This window comes from Herpailurus yagouaroundi, unplaced genomic scaffold (genome assembly GCF_014898765.1).
Source record: "Herpailurus yagouaroundi ecotype Mexico unplaced genomic scaffold, PumYag 182, whole genome shotgun sequence".
Lineage (NCBI taxonomy): Eukaryota > Metazoa > Chordata > Mammalia > Carnivora > Felidae > Herpailurus > Herpailurus yagouaroundi.
This window is the reverse complement of record NW_024412413.1, coordinates 8608879-8634861: the sequence shown is the minus strand read 5'-3', so window position 1 is coordinate 8634861 and position 25983 is coordinate 8608879. Positions and strand designations below refer to the sequence as shown.

Below are 25983 nucleotides of genomic sequence, written 5' to 3'. Positions count from 1 at the left end.
GTTCATTCCAAGGAGGGCCCCTGCTACCCCTCCGACCTCACCCATCGCTTTCTCCCTTCCTGCCTCTGCTCCAGCCTCCTTGCTGTTCTTCACACATCGTCTCATAATGCTGTCTCCCAGATATCCACAGAAGCCCTCACTTCAGTGGAACTCAGGCCACTTTATCAGAGAGGCCTTTCCTACCCGTTTTATGTAAGATGCTACTCTCTTCCCTGTCAGCTGTCTCCATCAGCTTCACCCACCCTGTCCTCTCCAGGACGTGTGGTGCAACCTGAAGTGTGTCTTTTATACGTATATTTTGTTTGTGTCCTGTCTCCCCCACTGGAATGGGAGCCCCCCCCCGAGAGCTGGGGTGTGGTTTTGTTTCTGCGGTATCCCCAGTGCTGAGAAAAGTGTCCGCTCGTGTTAGGCACCCAGTAGTGGTCTGTTAAGGAACAGATTCGTCCCTGGGCATCCTGGTAGAGGAGAGGTGAGACACAGACTAGCCCCAGGCCAATCTCTGTTTCCCAGAGCCATGTTCGAGGCCGCCCTGCTACAGGGAAGTCCTTTCACGTGGTCTGAGGCTGCTGGTGACTGACAGCAACCAACACCTCAAGGGCCCGGCGACAAGCTAGGGCAGTGGTTGCGGGGGTGTCCAGAGGAGGGCACGTTTCCTATGAATTGGAGTTGTCAGGGAACTCCGATGGATGGATATTACGCCAGGACTTGACAACAGGATAAGAGGTATGATTGGGCCACAAAAAGGTGGAAAGTTTTTCTGTCAGACACGCGGAATAGATGAAGAAAGATATGGAAGTTGGAACTGCAGTGTGCATGGCCTTGAATGTGAGCTCTGGGGAATTGCCCAGATGGCACCGTCCTTAACTTGCCCTGTGTGGTGGTCCTAGACATTCCGGAGCTTTTGAATGTGTGATGCAACAGGTTTTTAGTAATGTCAGCACCACTGCTCTTCAGTGTTCTGGACTTGTGAGCAGGACAGGAGTCCTCTTCTGCCTCGCTTAGGTGAATATTGGGTATTTTCCCCTTTATTCAAGTATTGCCTTTCTAAAAAAAAGTTATTCCTACTTCTTTCAATTAATGGTTATTGTAGAAAAAGAAAGAAAGAAGGCAACTGTTGTATTATCTTCACCTTAGACATTCTTAAAAGAAGTTTTGGCTTTTTACTATTCTAGATTTATTCTAGATTTCAGTGTTTGCACTAGCATCTGGCTGTGTATTTAGGGCTGAGGGAGAATATGAATGATTTCTTCTCCTTTCAGACTTGGAAGCAGTTGATAGTTAAGTGGGAACAAGCTAGTCATCTGACGCTTGTATTTGATTGCTGGATGGGAGGTTTGATTTTTGAGGTGTAAATACCTTTTACAGTGTAGGCTTAAACACAAGAATTTAGAGCAACAGTTCTCTCCCCAGAGATTTTTTTTTTAAGTTTATTTATTTTTGAGAGAGAGAGAGAGAGAGCACACAAGTGAGGGAGGGGCAGAGAGAGAGGGAGACACAGAAGCAGGCTCCAGGCTCTGAGCTGTCAGCGTAGGGCCTGACGCAGGGCTCAAACCCACAAACTATGAGATCATGACCGGAGCTGAAGTCAGATGCTTAACTGACTGAGCCACCCAGGCACCCCCTTCCCCAGAGATTTCAATGTAGTGGGTCTGGGGTGCTACCCTGGTAATGGTTTTGTTGATTTTGGTGGGGTGAGGGGTGGGGGGACAATCTTGAACTTAGAGAAAAGTTGCAAGTATGTTAAAAACAACAACACTTTTCCTGAATCATTTAGGAAAAATTACTATCCCATTGTCCCACCACCTGCATCCCTTTCCCCTATACTTTAGTGTATTTTTTAAAAAAACCAAGAACATTCCCCTGTATATAACCACAAAAACAACCAACAAAACAAAACACTGATACATTACTACCATTTAATCTGTAGCCCCTACTCAGGATTTGATACCCCAGTAATGGCCTTTATAGCAAAAGGATCACACTTTGCATTTGGTTATTATGTCTTGTTGGTCTCCTTCCGTTTCCTTGATTCAGTGATCTTGAAACTTTTGAAGATTGCAGAACATTTGGCAAAATGCCTCTCAACTTGAGGTTCTCTGACATTTCATCATGATGATATTCAGATTGTACATATTTGAAAAGAATATCATAGAAGAAATTCTGTGTTCTCAGAGTATCTAATCACGTAACTCATGATTTCAATTTATTCCATTATGATGATGTTCATGTATTTTACTTGATTAAGGTGATGTCTGCCAGGCTTCTCCTCTGTGTAATTATTCTTTTCTCCTTTTTGATTAATAAGTATTTTTACGGGGAGACACTTTCAAACTATGTGAATATTCCATTCCTTTCACCTTTAACTTATATACTTATTTCTATCTGGATGAACTCATGTTTTCCTGTTGTATACAATGACTTAAGATTTCTTACCATCATTATTTTTATGCTCATATTGCCCCAGGTTTAGCTTGTAGGAACCCCTTCACATTGGTATCTGCAAGCATTTGACATGCCACATCATTTGTTGAACATTTCCTTGCTTCTGGGCAACAAGCATTCCTCTTTCATTTTGTACTTTCTTTCTTCTAGCCCCAAATTAGCTTTTTTTAAAAAAAGAACTCTAGTTCTTTTAGTTAAGAATGGTATTTAGAAGCCAGAGTCTGGGTACTAGTTGTGTTCATTGCTATTTGGGTTGCTTGTTCCCAAGCCCTCTCAGTAATAGAGCTAAGGAGAGAGAGAGAGAGAGAGAGAGAGAGAGAGAGAGAGAGAGAGAGAGCGCGCGCGCGCACGCACGTGTGCTTGCATACATGAAGGAATATACACACATGTGGGCTCACAAAATTATATCCATGTTTATTGTTATGTCTGTCTCTATATATTAAAAACCATGAGTTGATGCCAATAGCTAATTCTGATCCAGGCCCACAGGACTCTTTTGAGATTTTTCCCTTTCCATTTTGGTAACTACCTTTTTCAACCGTGATAAACCTGATTGTCATTATCATTAATGTATTTATTTATTGATCAGTCCCTCTGTATGTAACCATTACCTTCCCCACGTGGGTACCTGCTTCACCTTCTTGGGCTCTGGTTCAGCATGGGGATATTTTAAAGCTCCCCAAAGATGCTAATGTGCAGCCAAGATAGAGCACAACTGATTTAGAAGAAAGATGAACTTGGGGTGTCTAGATGGTTCAGTCAGTTGAGTGTCCCACTTCGGCTCAGGTCATGATCTCGCGGTTCGTGAGTTCAAGCCCCACGTCAAGCCCTGTGCTGACATCTCAGAGCCTGGAGCTTGCTTTAGATTCTGTGTCTCTTTCTCTCTCTGCCCCTCCCCTCCCATGCTCTGTCTCTCTCTCTCTCAAAAATAAACAAACATTTAAAAGGAAGAAGAAAGGTGAACTCTGTACTTTTTGATTCATTATTAAACGAATGGCAGGTTTGTAAGTCAGGTCTGGTTTGGGAAAATAAATTGTTCCTAAGGAAGTGAAATCTAAAGAGAAAACTCAATTCTACCAATATAAGCAGTAAAAGATCAGGGTGAAAGCACAGCCTGTCTCCTGGAAAGCTTTGAAAAATATTTGTTTTGGAAGTAAATCTGCTTGTAGTGAACATGAATTTCAGTTCCTTTCTCTGAATTACCTGTTTATAGGAAAAAATACTTGAAAAGGTTAGTTGTTTTTAAGAATGTGTTTCATTAAAGACTTACTTTTTTTTTTTACATTGCATTTTTAAAATAAACTTTGTAGAATAGACCTAGAAATTGCACTTCACTGCTTTTTAGAGCATCGAATATTTAACCAGATTTTTAGACTGTGGTTGCTCTTTTTCTGTAGTCTGTTGCACTGTAAAATATAGGCACCAAGTCACAGTAACTGGGTCATGAGGAACGCCATCTTCTTCCACTTGGAGCCAGAGGAAGCAAGAGGCTCTGGGAGCCAAATACAACAGGATCTGTGGCCAGCCTACCTTAGATGGTCAACATCCATCTTGCCAATTTTCATAAAGCCGTGTTCTTAAAGTAGTGCAGTGCTGTAAGTGGATTTTCACCAAGAGCTTTACCCTGAGACTGATGTGCACACATTCTGACTCCAGAGAAATCCAGTATTCAACCTAAGGGAATTAAAATAAAATCTCTTCCTTGTTTGTGTTTTTATTTTTATTTTTTTAAATATTTATTTATTTTTGAGAGAGCGTGAGCAGGGGAGGGGCAGAGAGAGAGGGAAACAGAGGATCTGAAGCAGGCTCTGCAGCAGCAAGCCCCATGCAGGGCTTGAACTCACGAACCATGAGATCATGACCTGAGCTGAAGTCGGATGCTTAACCGATGGAGCCACCCAGGCGCCCCCTTGGTTATATTTTTTAAAGTTTTCATTGAAGTTACCTTCGGAGTGTGAATTGTGCACATTAGGATTTTGTATATTTATGCCAGAGGCACAGAAGGAGAAAGGCCAATGTTTGTCAATGTGAACAGAACCACAGAAAGCTCGATACATGGGTAAAACACCTATTTTGTTGTCGTTGTTGTTTAGTTCTTGTTTTCTATAAATAAGCATTACTTATCTGTTGACGAGAGCCAACTTCATTGTTGGTCCTCAGTTCCTTTGTACAGGCTGAGTGGTTACATTCCCCAAAAGTGATTCCTTCCAGAACTGTCCCTGTGATTTTTGCCACGTCTGCAAACGATGAGTTTGATGTGTTGGGTCACCTAAAATCACAAGTATCTGTTCAGTATTTGGGGGCACCGGGAACTAGAGCTCTGAGTCTCCTTCCAGCTCTGAAATTCAGGACGCGTGGCATCAGGATTTCCTGCCTTGAGCTCTGAAGTAACAGCAGTAGTTTTGCAATGCATTCTTCCTATTTGATACATAGAGAGTGAAAGTTGGCAGCTTACCATATGCATTATATTCAAATATATATTAGAATGTTCCATAAGAGAATAAGTATTACTTTCTGAATGTACTTTTCAGATGTGAGGCATTACATTATATTAATTTCTTAACATTCCAGTACATTTCTTTAACTAGAATCTTTAGTATTACATGTGACTTTTGTTCTAATTGAGGGCAGCAAAACCTGGTTGTCTCAATTCAGGTGTTCAGCAAGATGCAACTGTGAAGTCACTTGGTGAGGAATACATGGATTTATAGGACACATGGTACCTGCCTTAAAAACACAAGTAGAGAACATGTAAAACATACAATATTAATAATATAGAAGAAAAATACAGAATATAGAACATAGAATTTTATAGTCACCGACCTGATGATGTCAGGGGAGAATACCTAAATTGTGATAGATATTTGTGTACCATAAGTGAATTTATATATTCTGTATTATTTGTGAAGAATTTTTGCCTTTCATAATATGTATTCCTTTTTCTTTGACATTATTAATGCTGTATTTTATGTGTTTTCTACTTGTACTTTTAAGACCAAGTACTAAGAGTTCTATAAATCTATGGAATCCAGGAATATCTCCAGAACCAACTGGATGTTACCACATTCAAATCCGGGTTTTTGCTGAGTGGAAATACGTGTGTGTGTGTGTGTGTGTGTGTGTGTGTGTGTGTGTGTGTGTGTGTTCTTTTAGGAGGATATTGTAAAGCTCGCTTTAGTGGGCTTCTTTGAAACCAAACTTGAAGCCCTACTTTGCAGAAAAGATAACAAACCAAAATATGGGGATAACTGAATGTGGTGAGTTTTATGCATCCTCTTAGTTTAAGTAAAATACCGTGTTCTGCTCAGTCACAGAGATGGCATGTTTTGCATACCGTCTACAAGCATTGAATTTGCTACACAAATAGACTGTGAATATAAATGTTAACCTTCTGGTGTGACATTACTTTAACAGAGAGAAGGAGCAAGAAAGGGAAGAACAGTTAATGGAAGACAAGAAAAGGAAGAAAGAGGATAAAAAGAAAAAAGAAGCCACTCAGAAGGTGAGTTTAATGACTTAAGTCTGTCTTTACATCCACCAAGCATCTAGAATAAGTAACTGCCTTGGGTGGGATACCTGACATCTTAATAATGCTGCTTACTTTGTTCACTTGGAAGTTTTACGATTAGAAAGTGGGAGTTAAAGACGTACATTTGTCACCACAGAATACTCAATAATGCTGCAGCTGATTTAATGAGAACACCAGTATACAGTATGAAGAAAGGCAAGTGAGTCCCTGCCACTTAATTTCTTGTCGAATGTCCTTACTCGTATCACAGTTAATCTCCATTTTCTTAGGTCAGCTTATAAACTAGCTTTTCAAGTGTCTCTGTAGTTCACCCCAGTGTTCTCCTTTTGGTTCCTTTCCAGCATGGTCATCTGTACAAGACCACCTTCTGATAATTCCATAAAGAAACCTTCCTCACAGGCCAGTGGGCCTGCTTCAAGCTTTGGGGGAGATGGTATTGTGTGGCTTTGAGGAGCTTGCTTAGGGAAGGAGAGAGGCTAAAAGGAAAAGACCTACATCTCACTGCTGCCAACTGACAGGTCTTAGTTGACATGCTTGACCCAGGGTGCTGTCCTTTGCTTCAGTGTCTGTCCTGCAGGCCCCGCCCTTGTCTAATCTTATTTCCCCCACCTCCCCATTCTTTAGCATTGCCTGATTGGGCTCTGGCTCGGCAGGCCTGCTTTTGTGCCTTTTTTTTTTTTTTTTTTAACGTTTATTTATTATTGAAAGAGAGAGACAGAGACAGAGCATGAGCAGGGCAGGGGCAGAGAGAGGAGGAGACACAGAATCCGAAGCAGGCTTCAGGCTCTGAGCTGTCAGCACAGAGCCTGATGCAGGGCTCGAACTCACGGACCACAAGATCATGACCTGTGTTGAAGTCGGACACTCAACCGACTGAGCCACCCAGGCGACTTTTGTGCCATTTTTGGAGGTAAAGTGATTTGCCTCCAGTTCTTGTTACCACTACACAGAGCACTTGGGAAGCAGGACATTGCTGTGGGGCAGGTTCGAGGGTCCCTGCTACAGTGGCAGGTTATTGAAGCTCAGTTTAGGGAGGTAGAAACTGTTACAGGGTTCAGAGGGAACTCTAGATTTAGAACAGACTCAAGGCAGACAGTTGGACACAAACCGATGTAGGCTTTAAGGGACACCAGAAGTTTTCCCAGCATTCTGGGCTATAGCGTATATTCCCATAATTCAGTTTTCTGAACTTTTGAACTAGATCATTTATAAGTCCCAGCCTAAATAAATCATACTGGAAATATTTTCTGAATTGAATTGCATGTGACCCTGCCACATTAAACATACAGAGTGTAATTTTATCTTTTCTTCATGACTTAATTATAGGTAATACTCGTTATTGTTTGGTGTTATAATAGACTGCTGTGTGCACTCTTTAAAGTCTTGTCTTTAATTGTGCTTCTGTTTCTATTCATAGTGGTGTGCTCACCTTCTCACCCTCATGCTCTCAGGGTACCTACTTCTAATGTGTTGCTTCTAATCTGAGCTTGTTAGAATTGTCTACAAAGTCAGTAAAGAGTCTGAATAAAGACGCCAGAGGACAGCCCAGAGGCCTTTTTCAAACTTACTTCCCTTTAAGGACACAGCCCCATTTCACATTTTGAGGTTGCGATAAGCAGGTCCACCAGCTATATAGGGTGTTACCAGAATGGTAGAGAGTGAACCTCAGCAAAGGCTTTCTTTCCTCTAGGGCATTTACATTTCGTCAACTAAGTTAGTATAAGAATTGGGTTTTACAGTCTGTATGGATGTATGATTCATAGGCTGGACCTTGGTAAACTTGAGCAAAGGATGGTAACAAGAAGATACCAAATGGATTATTTCAGGCACTAGACAGTCTACATTCTTCACTTAGGTAACAGTGTTTCTCAACTGGAAAATATCAGTATCTGGGAGTGATTTATAATATATGCATCTGTAAACTTTTGCTGTGGATCCCACTAGTAGAAAAATGATTTGAAATACAAGATGGTGTGGGTTTACGCAAGAGCAAATTGGGATTGGGGGCACCTGGGTGGCTCAGTCGGTTAAGCGTCTGGCTATTGGTTTCAGCTCAGGTCATGATCTCACGGTTTGTGAGTTCAAGTCCTGATCAGCACAGAGTCTGCTTGGGATTCTCTCTCCCTCTGCCCCTCTCCACTCTGTCTCTGTCTCTTTCTCTCTCTCAAAAATAAATAAACATTAAAAAGTAAAAAATAAAAATGTAATGTTTATTTATTTTTAGGAGAGGGAGAGAGTAGGGGAGGGGCAGAGGGAGAGGGTAACAGGATCTGTAGTGGTCTCTGCACTCACAACACAGAGCCCGACGCAGGGCTCTAACTCACAGACCACTAGATCGTGACGTGAGCTGAAGTCAGATGTTTAACCAACTGAACCACCCAAGTGCCCCTAAAAATATACAGCTGGACAATCTCCCTCTGTACTTACATCTGCATTAAGAACTGGTTCAGAAGTTGTGGCAAAGAGGAAAATCACCATAACTAAAATTTCAATTGGTTAGTTGTGAACAATGAAAACCCAATCATTTTTGTTCAGAAACGTTCTAGATTGGCTGTCACAAGATCCAGGCCAACATGTGGCCTTGGATATTGTTTTATCAGACTGAACCATCGTGTAATTTCAGAGTTAAGTTCTGATTTAGCAGTTTTAAGGAAGAGTACAAAGCTTACCATGTGATTGTCTTCGTGGTTTCCAACCTTATTGTAGAGACAGCGCCTCAACTAGGAGGCATAAAATGTGCTATGATGCAAAGAATTGTAGAGAATGTGCCAGAGGTTCTATTACACGGTCATTCATTTATTCAATCAGCACCATCTGTGGTGCTTCCACATCCTTCTCGCTGCTTACCCTCGTGCTTTATAATCTCTTCCTGTCTGCTTCCCTGTTTGACTGACTGACTCTAAGTGTCACAAGGTTTTATTCCCTATTTGTATTTCCAGGAAGTAGGGCAGTCAGTGCCTGGTACATGAGAGTGACTCAAAAAAATATTTGTTTAATAAATCAATGGTCAAGAATGAGTGCTGGCAATGTAATTGTCTTGAAGAATTGACTTTTATTTTAAGTTAAATTATTTCCACACAGACATTAAACTTGAGCTTTTCTCATGAGCAGTTTGCTCTTTCTAGAGCCATCACTGAGTAAACTGTGTTCGATTTTCATTCATGAGAAAGGTGTCAAGGAAGGATTCCATTCACATTCATTAAGCTGACGCTGCAAAAGAATCATTGTTTAGTGTTGGCAGAACACATGCTTTGATCATCCAGCCTTTCACCGTCTGGAGGACAGCTCTTTTAACAGAAACCACATTGTAAGACACATTTGACATTATTTAGGTTTGTCACTTACAGCTGGGGAAAGCATTGACTTCCTGTATAACTTGATCTTCAAAATGGCATTCTAAGAAATATTTATAATGTTATAAAATTTAAACTGCATTAAGGAATTGGTATGTGGAGACAAATCAGTTCATTCTTGGTTAAATGGAGTTTTAGAAGAATTGCACAGTAGACTTGAGCTCTGTAATAATTAGTACAAGGAAACACATTTTAAGGTGCTGTCTACTACAAATTCACTACAGTAGAATTAGCTTGGCTTTTAGTGCAAGAATGTAAGGAATGCTCCAGGAGGTCATACAACCAGATCATTTAACTCAGTCTGGCAATGGTGTGATGCAATCCACTATGAAGTGGGCTGGTTAGCTACAGGACGTACCCTCCAAAGATGGACAAGTTTTCATGAGCACCCAGAGGAGTAACTTGGCATGCCTACCAACCACAAATAATCAAACATCTTCTTTTCTATTACAAAGTCAGAGAACCATTGAAAGATTAACATTTGGGAAAAGGGAGTCAAAATCATGCATGATCTCAATCACGATGATGGTGATGGTGGTGGTGGTAATTATAAGCCCTATTAGAATTCTGGCGCATTTCCTTTTGGATGTTTTTCTTACGCATGACCTTTTGTGGATTTGTTTTAATATTATAGGGCATGTATAATTAGGTGCCCTCCTTTATTTTCCTCTCTTACTAGCAGAAGCAGTTTTCCGTGTGGCTCCTAATCATCATTTCCAAACTCTCTAAAAACCCATTTTTCTATTCAGCCTATCTAATCTTTTAGGTCAATCACTTCCATAGAAGTGTTAGTTACTATGTAAAGAAATACTTTCAACAAAGCAATCTTTATTTGTCCAAAATTTACATATTTCATCCATTGCTGTATATCATACTTTTTCCATGAACTTTGATTAAAAATAACAAACATTTATGAGCATTGGCATAGGATATCCAGTTTAATCCTTATAATAACCCTTTGTATGGAGATACTATTATTATCTCCATTCAACAGATAAATAGAAAACAGATCACACAGCCAGGAAGTGGCATGGCTTGGTTTTAAATCCTGCCTTCCTGCCATGGCCTCTGGTACGTCTGATGATGGGCCCTTGAACTTTTGCTTTCTAGATTTGAGATCAAGTGTTTGAGTCCATACTCCTAGGGTAACCTTTTTGTCTCTGTGGCTAATTTCGTTTCTAGGCTACATCCATTTGCTTTCTAGTCAGATCATCAAAATGACAAACAGCATTCCTGGTACAAATACTTCAGCATTTAATGAGAGTGGAATGCTTCTGGTTTTAATTTTTAGTGTCCTTCATAATTATGGTCATATAAGTTATAACTGGACATATGGCCGTTGTCTTTATAAAAGGATGCCCGAACTGACTCTCGGTGTATTTTTTTGTTTGTCTTTTTTTTTCTGGATTTGAACTATGCCTGTGTGTCTGACAGCTTGAATTACTTGAGTTATCAGAATTAAAGTAGTCTTATAATATCAAACTAGAAAATAAATCTCATTCACTTATGTCTGTTCGTTTATTTTTCAGGTCACGGAACAAAAAACCAAAGGTAAGATTGTTGTTTTTTTTTTCCTTTTGAAGTTGTTGGAACCTTCTGTGTTTAGATTTTACATTCTTGCCAACTCAGCCTCCAATCCACTCAATTAGTGAGAGTGGGTGCAGAGTAATTAAATTGGTTGTTTGCGGCCACTGAAGAGCAGTAATGATAAATTGAAAGTACTTGTAGTAGTGTTTCTGGTTGGCCTTAATTTTTTTAGGAGGCAAAAAAGATTAATACCTTGTTTGGAAAGTATATGGGTCATGATTTTGAACTGAACCTTTTCAAGCAAGACACTAGCCCTAATTTACAGATGCACATTGCAGAGGATTTTTAATCATCTTGATCCATGACATGCATTGAGCCTAAAAGGGAGTGTTGTGTCTAGGATAGTCACATGGTCTTCTGAGCTAGAGCCTGGAATATGCTTTTTTTTTAAATAATGCATTTTAACTCTGTTGCAAAATAGTGATTGATGTATTATAAACAGAAGCAGATAGATGTTCCTCACGTCATCCTCAACCTAATGGTCTCTGTGTTTTCAGATCTCTCTTTCTAATGTTAATTTTGATTATGCAGTCTTGTCTGGTGCTGGCCACGCTTTTGGTCGGTTCCCTTTCAGGATGGTAGAATTGAGACCAATGTTTTAGCTCCTGTCCTTGCCCACTTAAATGTGTGGTTCTCAACTAGGGTACTTATTAAAATCTTTTGCATAGACTCGTCAAAGTACACAAGCATGGACCTCCTCCCAGATCTTCATGGTCTCAGGCCACAGCCCTGGCAGATGTATTTTGAGAAGCTCTACAGGTGCCCCCAGGACATGTCCCAGGTTGAAAACCACTACCCCAGATGAAGGGAATCACATAGGACTGTGATAACTCAGAGGAAGGTCAGGATGATGGATCAGCCAAGATGTGATGGGAGGCCTCCTAATGATGGGTGTCTTCATTGTTTTATTTTCTATTATTGGACCACCAGGCCAAAGTGTCACACAGTGATGGAGAACTAATAAAGACCGTGCTAGTTTGTAAGGAAACTTAGTTCTGGGAAACAAATTCTCAGATGTCTAGACATTACTGTAATGTATTTCTAACCAAAAGGCACTTTCAGGGAGAATGTAGTCTAGGACCTTGTAGTGATTTAGAAAATAAACCGATAAACATTATTAGTTACGATTATCTTAATTACTTAGAACAGTGTTCTTCCCTTGTATTTTCAGGCAGTACCAACCCAGAAGTGGGCTTTATTTGGAAGTATGTTTATAAATTACTTGTTTGAAATCCAAGTTATACTTTACCATAAAAATAGAGTTCTTGATAGTGGTATAGTGTCCATATTTTCTAAACCAGCATACTGTCTAGGAAAGGATTTGGGCACATAGTATTTATATTAATAGGCCTTTTTGATGATTTATGGGGACAACAGATGAGAAAATTAGCATTTTCCTGGAAATTCCAGGCTCTGTGGTTGTTGGAACATGGTGGTTTGGTTCCTGGGCCTGGCCACAACTCTTAATGTTCATGAAGCCACGTCCCAGCTAAGCTGTGGAAGCAAGTTGCCCTGTATGGTACGTGGTGTTTCTGTTGGAAAATCGAAAATCCATTAAGGCATTCTTTCTCAGATTTTTTTTTCTCTAAGTCTATTCTCAGAAACACATTCCTCTTCCGGAACTCTACCGAAATCTTAAAAAATCAAACTTTCTTTTCTACTTACTACTGAATTTTCTTTCCAGTTAGGATCTTTCTCATACCTACCATAAAATCGAATACAGCCTCACAGTTTCCATACTCTTCCCACCCCACCCACACCCACACCCCCATGAAAAAATTAAAGTAAAATAATCCTAAAGAAAGATGAGCACCTGTTTCAGGTCTCCTAAGGAATGTAGTTAGTAGAACCACGGAGAAAACAGAGTAAAAATAAAAATGATCTCTGGAGTATATTAGACCGTAAGTAGAAGGAGAGGGAAAATGCAGATTTTGGAGAGACTAGGACAGGATTTCAAGTGGAGGTTATATGAAGACACGGCCTAGCACTGGGCTTGACCTTTCTGATTTTTTACCCCACTTCAACCACATCTTTATGTTTGTTCCAAGAGCCTGTCTGCACTCTAAATCCCCTTCTTCACTTCCCTCAGCTGATGTTTCTGGGTCCTTTTCCTCTTCCCAAAGATGACGCCTTCCTCAGGCAGTCTTCCCGTAACTCTGCATCTGTCCCTCTTTCCCCAGTAGACCCTGTAAGAAAAACGGCTGTGTTGGTGCCAAGTCTCTGTTTGTACAGAGGACTGAGATCAGATTTGTCCGTATTTCAGAGAAAAAGTAGATTCCTTATACGTTCTGTCTTTACCTTCCAGTATTTAAAAAAACAAAACAAAAACACAGAATTCTGGAGAATAGGGCGGGATTTCAAGTGGAGGTTCTGTGAAGACATGTGGACCTACTGGCCTGCAAACAGTACACAGCACTTAAGGTAGAGGCTTTGTTGGATGTTGGAGTTCGAATTGCAAGAGTCAAGGCGCCTGGGTGGCTCAGTCAGTTAAGCGTCTGACTCTTGATTTTGGCTCAGGTCATGATCTCACCGTTCATGAGATCGAGCCCCGCCTTGGGCTCTGCACTGACAGCACAGAGCCTGCTTGGGATTCTCTCTCTCTCTGCTCCTCCCCCACTTGTTTGTGCGCATGCACACATTCCCTGCCTCAAAATAAGTAAACATTTAAAAAATAATTTAAAAAATTAAAAAGTTAAAAAAGGATCTCAAGAGGCTGTGTTGTTGATGTAACAGACCAGGTATAACAGGGACGAAGGTAAGATTAGGGTAGGCTGTACACTGGAGGGGTCTGGACATAGCAATTTTGCCTCATGAAAAAGCTGTTAGGGTCATGGTTGGCTTAATGGTGCAGTTATCAGTATGAAATGACTGATTTATAAAAATTAAGCTGACCTTAAGTGGCATTAGTAGGAGTACAGCATCTAGGAAGGGATCTGCAGTTCTCTAACGGGCACCACACCGTGGAAAGAAAGAGATCGACTTCTGTGGAGCCTGTGCGGTTTGGGCCACATTGGTCAATGAATTTGAACCTGTGTCATATTTGCAAGGGTTAAACATGTAGGAATGTCTACCCCCAGGGGAAGTGTTCCTACCTGAGGAAGCTCAGGGAGTGGTCTTCAAAGCTTTGAAGGGCTCTGGTGCCCGATGCTTAGCAGTCTCTTGGTAAATGTCTGTCGGATGTTTTGTTCAGTGACACTTATTCTGCTACCAAAAGTACTGATGGTGAGAGTCAAAGCAACAGGGAAAAGCCTCCAGCCCGATATAAGTTGAGATTTTTAGGTATTATCATCCGCAGCAGCAATTCCGTGACCTTTACCCCACAGGGGCACAGCTGAGGGGCAGCACCTTCCCATCGGCATACTTGGTACATTGGCCACGACTCTGTCTTCTGAGTCTACCCCAGAAGGCATATTTAGGAGTGGCTGGTGGTGGTTGGGATAACCTTGAGTCTACTCTAATTTATTAAGATCCGAGGTGGGTTTTTCCTTCCAAGTAAATAATTTACAAACGAAAGTACTCGCAGTATCCCTCACACCTTGCAGAAACACCTCTGTATTCTTTAACACTAAGGTGGGCGCCATTTGTTCAGAGATGCTTCTGGCTGCCACTTGAAAGTGAATGAATGTGAGGTATAAGGCGTGTGGTTCAGATAGATGGCCACAGAATAGTCCAGATGAGAGGTAATGAGGGCTTGAACCTGGTTAGGAGTGGTGGTGATAGGAGGAAGGAAGGCATTGGAGAGATGTTTTGGTTCAGTGCAGTGTAATGATGATCAGATAATGACGACTTTTAGGTTTCTGACTCGAGGAGCTGGTTGGGTGATGACTCTGTTTCTTGAACTAGGAGATAATGGGGAGAGCTGGGGAACAAGTTTGAGAGTAAGGAGAAAAAGGGTGAAAGAGCGATCTGAGTTGGAGGTAGTGATTTGGGAAACACTTGGGCATACATGATAAAGTCTGAGCGTGGGGGAATTTGTACTCAAGTAACTTAAATGTGGGAAGAGTGTAGGCCCCACCTTCATGTTCAGATTTCTTAAAAAGACACAACTAGGGGCGCCTGGGTGGCACAGTCGGTTGAGCGTCCAACTTTCGCTCGGGTCATGATCTTACAGTTTGGGTGTTCGAGCCCCGTGTCAGGCGCTCTGCTGACAGCCTGGAGCCTGCTTCAGATTCTGTGTCTCCCTTTCTCTGCCCTTCCCCTGCTTGCACTCTGTTTCTCTCTCTCAAAAATAAATAAACCTTAAAAAAAATAAAAGATACAACTCATAACCAAATTCAGGTGCCATCTTACAACTCTGATTAGGAGGTGGCCAGCTACCACCCTCCAAACAGATCTGACTCTCCTCCTGTTTTTGTATTGCCCATAAGCTAGGAATTTTTTTTACGTTTTTTCAGTGGTTAGGAAAATTATGAAAGAATGATATTTTGTGACAGTGAGAGTGGTATGAAATTTATACTTTAGTGTGATTAGTACAGTTGTATGGAGCACAGCCACACTGTCGTTTGCGCATGGTCTGTGGCTGCTTTTGCCTATACTCACAGTAGAGTCGTCACAACCAAGACTGTATGGCCAGCAAAACCTAAAATATTTACTGTCTGGCCCGTTACAGAAAAAGTCTTCTGAGCCCTGACCAAGAGTGTAAGAACCCACAAAGGAAGAGAGAAAGGAGGAGCTGAAGAGCTGGCTGGAGTGGGTCTCAGCAGCTCTCACAAAAGCAGAGGGAGGATATGGCCAATAGTGTCCGAAGTTGCAGAAAAGTCAAGAGAAGGTCCAGCAAGTGTCCATTAGACTGACAATGAAGATCACTAGTTGTTGAATGAGAAGAGTTCCCAGGGAGATGTTCAGGGCAAAAGCCAATGTGCATGGAGTCTGAGGAGTGAGTACAAGGTAAAGAAATGGAGGCAGTGCTCAGAGATGACTGAGAACTCCTCAGTGCACAGCAGCCACTGTCTGTGTGTCCTCAGTCTGAGATTCTTGTTGTGTTGCATTGTAACTAATGATTATTTACCAAGAAATTTTCAGTTGAAAATAATGTCTTTTCTAGGGCTTGTATGTGTTTTAACTGCTACCTTTAATAAAACATTTCTAGGGGTGACTGGGTGGCTCTGTTGGTTGAGTGTTCGACTTTTGATTTCAGCTCAGGTCACGATCCCAGGGTCGTGGGATCAGCCCTGCACAGGGCTCCATGCTTCAGCATGGAGCCTGCTTGAGATTCTCTCCACTCCCCATCCCCCCCGCCCCTCTCCCCTGCTCGCGCGTGTGTGTGCATGCACGCGTTCTCTCTCTCTCTTTCTAGAACAAAAAAGTTCTCATCACTAGAAAAAATACATTCCTAGAAGGGTTTTTTTAGTGTTTGTACTATCAAGATATTTAAAGATAGTAGTTCTTATTGGTCCTGCTTGTTTCAGATTTTTCTTAATGCCTTTATCTGAAAGAGTAGCATTTTATTGAAGTTTTTTCAGAAATAGAGGCAATTTAGAAGTTCAGACTGTAAGATGAGAATAATGGCGACAGGGAAAGGGAAAAAGATTCAGTCATAAGAGCAAATAAATGGTTCTTGGAAGTCATTGAATGGAAATTAGAAAATAAGATACCCAGCATTTTTCACAATGTCTCTGTTTCCCTTTGCTACAGAGATCATGTTTAAGCCACTGACCTTTTCTCTGGGAGATAAGAAATTATGCCCTTATTTTGAGCAGCTTATCTTTAAACCAATTTGCACTACAACCTACAAATCAGTAAGGTTCTGAAGAAAAACAAGAGGGACTGAAAAGTAATTCCCACTCCCTTATAATTTCCATCTCCTCTGTTAGCATCTGACATCCTGGAGCGTACTGTAATGCACACACTAACTCTGGGAGGTCCTAAGTTTGGACTTTGGGAAGCAGGTGGGATTGGGCCTCTTGCCTAATAGCTGCATTGCTCTCCAGTCTAGAGTTCTGATTGGCCTTTAAATGCTTCAAATTCTTGAAATCACAGAAAGGTGTAAGAAAGCAATTGAGTAAGAATTCATTCAAGTTCTGGGGCACGTGGGTGGCTCAGTCCATTGAGCACCCGACTTTGGCTCAGATCATGATCTTGTGGTTGGTGAGTTCAAGCCCCCATTGGGCTCACTACCCTCCTCAGATCCTCTGCCCCTCCCCTGCTCAACTCTCAAAAAATATGTAAAAAACAGTTCTGAAACACAGTTTTCTCCTAACATATAACTTAGAAATTTTCTGACTGGGTCCTGGAGTTTTGAATGACTAGTCTCCTAGACTAGCACGATATTGGAAAGAAAGTGGCTGAGAGGTAGTCTGATTTTATTTTTTAAAAAGGGTTTATTATTTATGATCCCTTCTATCCCTGATATGGTGGGAAAATGCTCTGAGGCACTTTTGCAGGGAATCTTGCACAATACATGTTACCCAAGTTTCTTTGATTATGCTGTGAATGTTGTAACGTTAGTCAAACTGGGTGTTCAGACCTCCATGCTGTTGACTGCCCTTACTATGTCTTGCTCTGTTTCAGGGAATGAGTCCAGGTGTGTAACAGACGTGGTTAATGTAGAGTGGAGATTCTAGTGCTTTTATGGAAGGGCGGCCTCGTGGAAGCATAGCTCCTTCTATCCTAAAAACCATTTGGGAAGATCCCTCGCAGCCTTTGCCGACGTCTCCTTTCTTCTCATAATAAGAGGAAAGGGGACTGGGAATGCCATCTGCTATGCAATCTTGCAAGCACAGAGAGAAAATGAATCATTGGATAACTCATCTGCACTCATTTATCAGTTATTTTTACCCATCAGCTGCTGTAAGGTCATACAGAACCTACTATATTGATAATATCATATAGTGACCAATTTATTTTCTTAAGAAATAGGTTTATTCTGCTCATCAGGTTGTGGATCCTCTGACCTCCCTTCCTTACTGGAAGGCCCGATACTGCCTCATGATTGGCTAAAGTTAGACCAGGGGTTGCCTTGAAGTTACTTCAGGCTCTTACTCTTCTTTCTTGGTTACACCCAGTACTCCCCAACATCCAGTGGAGGTAGATTGGGTACCCTGATTTCTGATGATGCCTCTCCCTTCATAAAGGAGCCAGTTCAATGAGCAACAGGCTGGCCCAGCACCATTGCAGTGGTCAGGGCAGTACTGCCCCGGAGTTGGCCCAAACATTACTCTGGATGTCAGGGAACGTGACCTCAGAATCATCCGAACTGTCAGGCTCAACGATTGTTTCTGTAATATTGCCAGCCTCTGTTTGCCAGGCAGATTTTCTTGGAAAGGGTGACAGTCTTTTGGTAGGATGAAGCAAGGGACATCGAGATCCAGAAGAATATTCTATGGAGGGCTGAGGGCAAGGCCCTCAACTTCTGCAGAGTGTCCTGCAGATTGTATCTTCATATGGTCATCCTGCACATTCCCATACTTCCTATTTGCCCTTTTTAAAAGTAAGGTAAAACATTAAATTCTTTAAAGTAAATAGGAAACATGCCTACATTGTGACATTTTTGTTTTAGATAAGAGTTGGAGTAAATATACAAGGTACCCTTAAGGCTCTTTTTTTTTTTTTTTTTTTTTTTGACAAAAGCAAAAAAACCCCCACAAAACCAAACCTTATATAACATTTCTATTTGCACAGAATTTGCAAAGTACCAAGCAAGAGTGGTTGCGTTTAGGTAGCTGTAGAAACCCAAACCAAGTTGATTTTGTGATTCTCCAGGGCTGAGGTTTCCTGTGGGGGTCTACTCGGTGCCAGGACCTAAAAAATAAGATGAAAGATGGGTCCTTACCCTGGTGAGAGCAAGGAGCTTGTAAATGCGAGTTTCAATATAATATGGTGAATTCGTGGTAAAGAAAGACGGACAGTGTGTTCCAAGAGCACAAATGAAGGTGCTTAGCCTACTTAGTCCAGGGAATTCAGGAAAGGTTTCTCAGAGGTAAATCTTTAAGAATGTGGATAAAGGGCATTTGGGCTGAGAGCCTTGAACCTTTACTGAGGACTTGGCCTGGGGCCCATATGTACCCTTCGACCTGCTAGGGAACCTTCCACGGATTTAGGGAAGTGACTGGTGACTGCTTCCCCCTCCCCCTTAGTTAATGGACTAGAGTTCTGGGGTATTGCTGTCTTTGAGTCCTTGTCACCCGCACTCCCCACCTCTGCCTGATCTCCAGTAAACTGAAGATGCAGGGGAGTTTAGAAAGACCACATCCACCCACAGTAGGATGGAAGATCCATTACTGGAATTGGTCTCGTGTAAGCTTTCCGAAAAACAATCTTCATAAAAATGTATTGGACTTCAAAGACCGTTCCCCACTCTCTCTCTTTCAGTGCCCGAAGTGACGAAACCAAGTTTAAGCCAACCAACGGCCGCCAGCCCAATTGGCAGCTCTCCATCGCCACCAGTCAATGGTGGCAACAATGCCAAAAGGGTGGCAGTGCCGAACGGACAACCGCCAAGCGCCGCCCGCTACATGCCTCGGGAGGTGCCGCCGCGATTCCGTTGCCAGCAGGACCACAAAGTGTTACTAAAACGTGGGCAGCCCCCTCCACCATCCTGCATGCTCCTCGGGGGCGGGGCAGGGCCTCCTCCCCCCACGGCACCCGGAGCAAACTCCAACAACGCACAAGTGACAGGAACGCTGCTGCAGAGTGACGGTGGGACTGCACCAGGTGAGGAGTCGGGGTCGGGAAGTGATTTCCTGGCAGCTTTAAAGAGAGCGAGCACTTCTTTTGTACTGCCTGGTATAGAGTCCCCAAAAGGCTTTTGGGGTCACTCCCAAGACAGGAGAGGCTCCCTGCACGAGTTGTGTCCCAGCACTTCTCTTCAGAAATTGGGTTTTAGTGTCCAGTGTGTGCTGTTGGCAGGAGAGGCTAATGTGGCTGCCATACGTCATCCCCATTTGGGGCCTTTTTTCCTTTCCTGACAAGCACATGATAAACTCGAGCCTCCGTGGTTCCAGCTGTCACCACAAGTGTGTGCCCAGGGTATGATTGGAGGTGGGGCTAGTGCAGAGGCTTGTTCTGAATCCTGGCTGCCCCTGTTTATGTTCGCAGAACGCTGCGGGGCAGAGAGAGAACTGTCTCTTCGATTACAGTATAAGATCTTGGGGGTGGGGAGGGGATACCAAACAATATCATTCTATCATTTTTTGTTAGATTTTTTTAAAATCATTGTTTCTTTAGAGGATTTTGAGCTCTGTTAAAAACTATATGTAGATATAAGGGATCTTTAGCTGAAGGGCTCTACTAGAAGTTTTGAGAGTTTTTAATAGATGAATACTAAATCACCTGATAGCAGAGAACCTCCAAACATCACCTCCCGCTTTTTTTTAAGCTTATTAACAGATGTCTACTTAGCTCTTAAAAATTTTTTTTGAGGTTGTGCTAGAAAGGCTTGAACATCATCAAGCCTTGGCAAGAACAGTAAATTGGTTATTGTTAACTGTAGCATGCTTCTAGTTAATAGTTCTGAGTTTGAACACAGAAATGCCTAGAAAATTCTATTACTGTCTCATGTGCAGAGTAAAAATGGAGACAAACCTCATGGTGACAGATACTTCATACAGGCTTTTCTGTGGTGGCCCCTCAGGCCAGGCCCAAAGCAGGCAAGGAAAAGCTTCATGGCCCCTCATAAGCATTTGCAAAAGGAAGTATGTGAGGAGTGGTCATGTCGAGTGTTTCTGCAGCCAAATGTAGCCAGACCTGGACGCAGACATGGGTCTGGGGCCAGTGTGAGTCAGATTCTCTTGTTTGCATTCTTAAAACCAAGGAGGCCACTAAATCTGAAGAGTTTGAGATTCTCTGCTTCCCTACTTTTATATGGCTCTATGTAAGATTTTTTCAACTTTATATTGATTTAAGACTTCTTGGTTAAAGTAACTAAAACAAGTTCAAAAGAAATTACTGGGTTAAAAACGTCATTTCTCCCGTCTCCCCCCAAATATGATAAATTCCTCCAAAATATGTGCTGAGCCAGACTAATTTATCAGATTAAGTTCCTTAGGCATACAAACTGATTCCTGATTGCCTGCCCCAGCATCTAGCTGCGTGGGCGTTCATCATTCATCAGGTGCTTACTGAGCAGTGATGCCCTGGCCACTATATGGAATTCAAACGTGAGCAAGATAGGGTCTCTGCCTAAGAGGGGGAGCTCTTGCGGAAGTCTCTGTGCTAATGTGGGGAAGGAAGATGTGACCACAGCTCCACAGCACTGAGCAAAGTGGCTCTAGACAGGGAAGGGCATTTTCAGATGATGAACTTAAAAACAAACAAAAAAAAACTCCTAGAAGAAACGGCACTTGAACTAGGCCCAGAAAGATGGGTAAATTTCAGTATGTGCATTCAGGAGGAAAAACCAGTAGGTGCCAATGTGGAATGGTGCCAGGATGAGAAGGCACAAGTTGTGGAATGTCAAGTAGTGTGGAATGTCGACATCTACATAGAAACCAGTGGAAGATAAGATTAGAAAAGTCATTTGGGCCCAGGTTGTGTAGCATCTTGATCAAACTCCAGGCCAAAGAGTTTAGCTTTATTATTGTGCGCTAGGAAACTGTTGGAAGCTTCCCCTACAGCAGTGATCTAATCGAAGCTGTGCTTTAGAACAATTACTCTAGCCAGGGGTGTTTAGAGTAGATTCGAGATACAAAGCAAGGTCAGGGTGTTACTGCATTGTCTCAAGATATGAGAAGGCCCTTCTCTGTCAATAGAAAAGACAAGGGGAGGGGCACCTGGGTAGCTCAGTCGGTTAAGCACCCAACTTCAGCTCAGGTCATGATCTCACAGTTCGTGAGTTTGAGCCCCACATCAGGCTCTGTGCTGACAGCTCGGAGCCTGGAGCCTGCTTCAGATTCTGTGTCTCCCTCTCTCTCTCTCTGCCCCTCCCTGACTTGTGCTCTGTCTCACTCTCTCTCAAAAATAAACATTCAAAAAAAAAAAAAAAAAAGACAAGGGAATAGCTTTGAGAGATGTTGTGGAGTTACACCTAGCAAATACACCAACCAGGCAAAATGAAAGAGGAGATGACTAAGGTGTGACACAGTTTACTAAGACAGGCAACTGGCTAGAGAAGCTAGTTTGTGGGGAAACGTGATGAGCTCCCTTAGGGGCACTTTGAGCTTGAGGTGTTAATAGAGCGCGCGTGTGTAGCTGTGATTGATGAGACCATCTCTTCCCCAGAGTCAACCCTTGGAGGTGCTGCTGCTTCAAATTATGCAAATTCCACTTGGGGCCCGGGAGCCTCCTCCAACAACGGCGCCTCCCCCAACCCAATTCACATCTGGGACAAGGTGATTGTAGACGGGTCTGACATGGAAGAGTGGCCTTGTATCGCCAGCAAAGACACTGAGTCTTCTTCCGAAAACACCACCGATAACAACAGTGCCTCGAACCCTGGCTCTGAGAAGAGCACTCTGCCAGGAAGCACCACTAGTAACAAAGGAAAAGGGAGCCAGTGCCAGTCTGCAAGTTCTGGGAACGAATGTAATCTTGGGGTCTGGAAATCTGACCCTAAGACTAAATCTGTTCAATCTTCCAACTCTACTACAGAGAGCAACAATGGACTAGGAAATTGGAGGAATGTGAGTGGTCAGGATAGAATTGGACCTGGCTCTGGCTTCAGCAACTTTAACCCAAATAGCAACCCATCTGCCTGGCCAGCGCTGGTCCAAGAAGGAAATCCTAGGAAAGGGGCATTGGAAACGGATACTAGTAATTCCAGTGCACAGGTTAGCACAGTAGGTCAGGCATCCAGGGAACAGCAGTCAAAGATGGAAAATGCGGGTGTTAATTTTGTTGTCTCTGGCAGAGAACAGGCTCAAATTCATAACACTGATGGACCAAAAAATGGAAACACTAACTCCTTGAACTTAAGTTCACCAAACCCCATGGAGAATAAGGGAATGCCCTTTGGAATGGGCTTGGCGAACGCCTCCAGGAGCACTGATGCCCCTTCACAAAGCACTGGAGATCGAAAGACTGGGAGTGTTGGATCTTGGGGTGCAGCTAGGGGGCCTTCTGGAACTGACACAGCCTCTGGACAAAGCAATTCTGGAAACAATGGGAACAATGGAAAGGATAGAGAGGACTCCTGGAAAGGAGCCTCTGTTCAGAAATCAACTGGGTCAAAAAATGACTCTTGGGACAACAATAACAGGTCTACGGGTGGGTCCTGGAACTTTGGCCCTCAGGACTCTAATGACAACAAATGGGGTGAAGGGAACAAAATGACATCTGGGGTCTCTCAGGGAGAATGGAAACAGCCGACTGGGTCTGATGAGTTGAAAATTGGAGAATGGAGTGGTCCAAACCAACCAAATTCTAGCACTGGAGCATGGGACAATCAAAAGGGCCACCCCCTCCCTGAAAACCAAGGCAATGCCCAGGCTCCCTGTTGGGGAAGATCTTCCAGCTCCACAGGAAGTGAAGTTGGAGGTCAAAGCACTGGAAGCAACCACAAAGCAGGAAGTAGTGACAGTCATAATTCTGGCCGTCGGTCATACCGGCCCACACATCCTGATTGTCAGGCTGTCTTACAGACTCTTTTGAGCCGAACTGATTTGGACCCCAGGGTGCTCTCAAACACTGGCTGGGGCCAAACTCAAATTAAGCAGGACACGGTGTGGGATATCGAAGAGGTGCCAAGGCCTGAGGGGAAATCTGACAAAGGAACTGAGGGGTGGGAGAGCGCTGCCACACAGACCAAGAACTCAGGGGGCTGGGGAGATGCACCCAGCCAAAGCAATCAAATGAAGTCTGGATGGGGGGAGCTCTCAGCCTCTACAGAGTGGAAAGACCCCAAGAACACAGGAGGCTGGAATGACTACAAGAACAACAACTCTTCCAACTGGGGAGGCGGCCGACCAGATGAAAAGCCATCTTCCTCTTGGAATGAGAACTCCAACAAGGATCAGGGGTGGGGAGGGGGACGCCAGCCCAATCAAGGATGGACTTCTGGGAAGAATGGTTGGGGAGAGGAAGTCGACCAGGCGAAAAACAGCAGTTGGGAAAGTCCTGCAAGTAAACCTGTGTCTGGGTGGGGCGAAGGAGGGCAGAACGAAATCGGAACTTGGGGGAACAGTGGGAATACAAGCCTAGCTTCCAAAGGCGGGTGGGAAGATTGCAAAAGGTCTCCAGCATGGACCGAGACAGGCAGACAGCCCAATTCCTGGAATAAACAGCACCAACAGCAGCAGCAGCCACAGCAGCCACCGCCACCACAACCAGAGCCTTCTGGTTCATGGGGAGGCCCACCCCCAGCACCTCCAGGCAACGGACGACCTTCCAATTCCAACTGGAGCAGCGGGCCACAGCCAGTAACCCCTAAGGATGAGGAACCCAGTGGTTGGGAAGAGCCATCCCCACAGTCAATTAGTCGGAAAATGGACATCGATGATGGCACTTCCGCATGGGGAGACCCTAACAGTTATAACTACAAGAATGTGAATCTGTGGGATAAGAATTCCCAAGGGGGCCCAGCACCTCGAGAACCAAACCTGCCCACCCCGATGACCAGTAAATCAGCATCAGGTAGGCAGTGGCCTTTTTTCTTGTGAAAAATCCTAAAGCAGGGCATTATTATTAAGCTTCATTTACTCAGTCTTGTTCTGGAAATCTTTCCTACGTTAACCCTACTCTGCTGTTTACAGAATCTCCTTTTTTATGAGATGAGAGCAATAACAGATGCTGGTGGTACATTTTAATGTTCTTTCTTGGCAGAAGCGAAAAGACGCCATCCCTGTGTTAGTCTCCCAAAGTTTGGGGTTTTTTTTTGCTTTGTGTGGGTTTTGTTTTTTTTTTTAATTGTATTGGTCTGCAGAATCCAAAAGATACAGCTCACTAAACAAACTACACTCCAGGTTTTAAAGTGAAGAATTAAAATAGTAGCAGAAATAGACCTGGTTTCCATTCGAGTTCTACCCGTGGACACATCCTCGGTGTTTCTCCTTCCCCAGCAGAGGGGAAGTATTTTGTTGCTCTTGCTGGGGCCATCAGAATGCTCTAGCCCAGCTGGGGTCTGGAAGGCTTCAGTCACTCTCCACATGATTTTTAATGATCACCTCTGGAAGTGGAGTGCTTTGTAAAAGAAATTGTTCTCTCCTGATAATCACTTGCTCAAAATTAAACTTTTCTTCTTCCTTTGTTTGAATAGAAACATCATACCTGATAAATTAAAAGTAATGCTGGTAATATCATCTTTGGCACTATCAACTTGAATGTCCCCATAAAGCATAGAATTCAAGAAATTAAGGGAATGCACTGTTCAGATGGGGTATTTTTTGTTTTTGTTTTTTAGTTAAAATTAATCATAGTTAGTTACCCACTCCCTGAGTAAGCCTTGGGGAGTGTTCAGTGAATGCAGTTACGGCCACTTACAAAATGATTGCTTTTAACTAGTTCTTTTTTTCCCCCCAAATATTGAAAAGTATGAGGGAGGAAATAAAGATTGTTCATTAAGTCCCTATCTAGCATAAAATCTGCTAACACGTAAAAAAAAATTATCCATATAGTAAAAACCTCCAAACTGTACAGAAAAGCAAAATGTAATATATAAATGAATCTTAGCCCCTAGAATCTCTTCCCACAGGTAATCTTTTAGAGTTTTGTGTCTCATTCAAAAATTTTGTTCCTTACCTATACCAAAATCTGTCTCCCCTTTACAGATTTGACACAGAAGGAATTGCTGTTCTCCGCCTTGCCTTTTTCACCCTACTTTAAAACTTTCCATGTTAGCATGTACGTTTCTGTCTTTTGTTTTGTGTACAGTACTGATTTCATGGATGATGCGATTGGTCGGACTAGCCCTTTTTTGATAGGTATTTAGGTTGCTTCCGAAGCGTTCTCAACAGCGATAGAGCGTTGTTGTACGTGTCATTTCATGTACTTTCCAAGTATATCTATGGTATAATTTCCTGGCAACGGAATTACTGGGCCCGAAGTTAAAGCAACAATACCAGTTGCCCCCTACGAGGCAACTGTATTTCTGTATTTGTATTTCTGCCAGCAGAACATAGGAGTGACTGTTCCTCTCACCTTCTCTCCACCCGCTACCCCTGGATGTTGAGATGTTTCATTTCACAAATCATTCTTAGAGAC

General features: G+C 42.8%; 1 protein-coding gene across 6 annotated transcripts in view; it reads left to right on the top strand.

Moving 5' to 3' along the window:
- TNRC6B (trinucleotide repeat containing adaptor 6B) overlaps positions 1 to 25983 on the top strand; it is a 248718-nt gene that overhangs the window by 176610 nt on the left and 46125 nt on the right. For all 6 annotated transcript variants that reach the window (XM_040490760.1, XM_040490759.1, XM_040490757.1 and 3 more), the window contains 4 exons: positions 5857 to 5944; positions 10854 to 10875; positions 19222 to 19563; positions 22069 to 24417. In XM_040490760.1, coding sequence (XP_040346694.1) covers positions 5857 to 5944; positions 10854 to 10875; positions 19222 to 19563; positions 22069 to 24417 — 2801 coding nt within the window. The remainder of the gene's footprint in view (positions 1 to 5856; positions 5945 to 10853; positions 10876 to 19221; positions 19564 to 22068; positions 24418 to 25983) is intronic.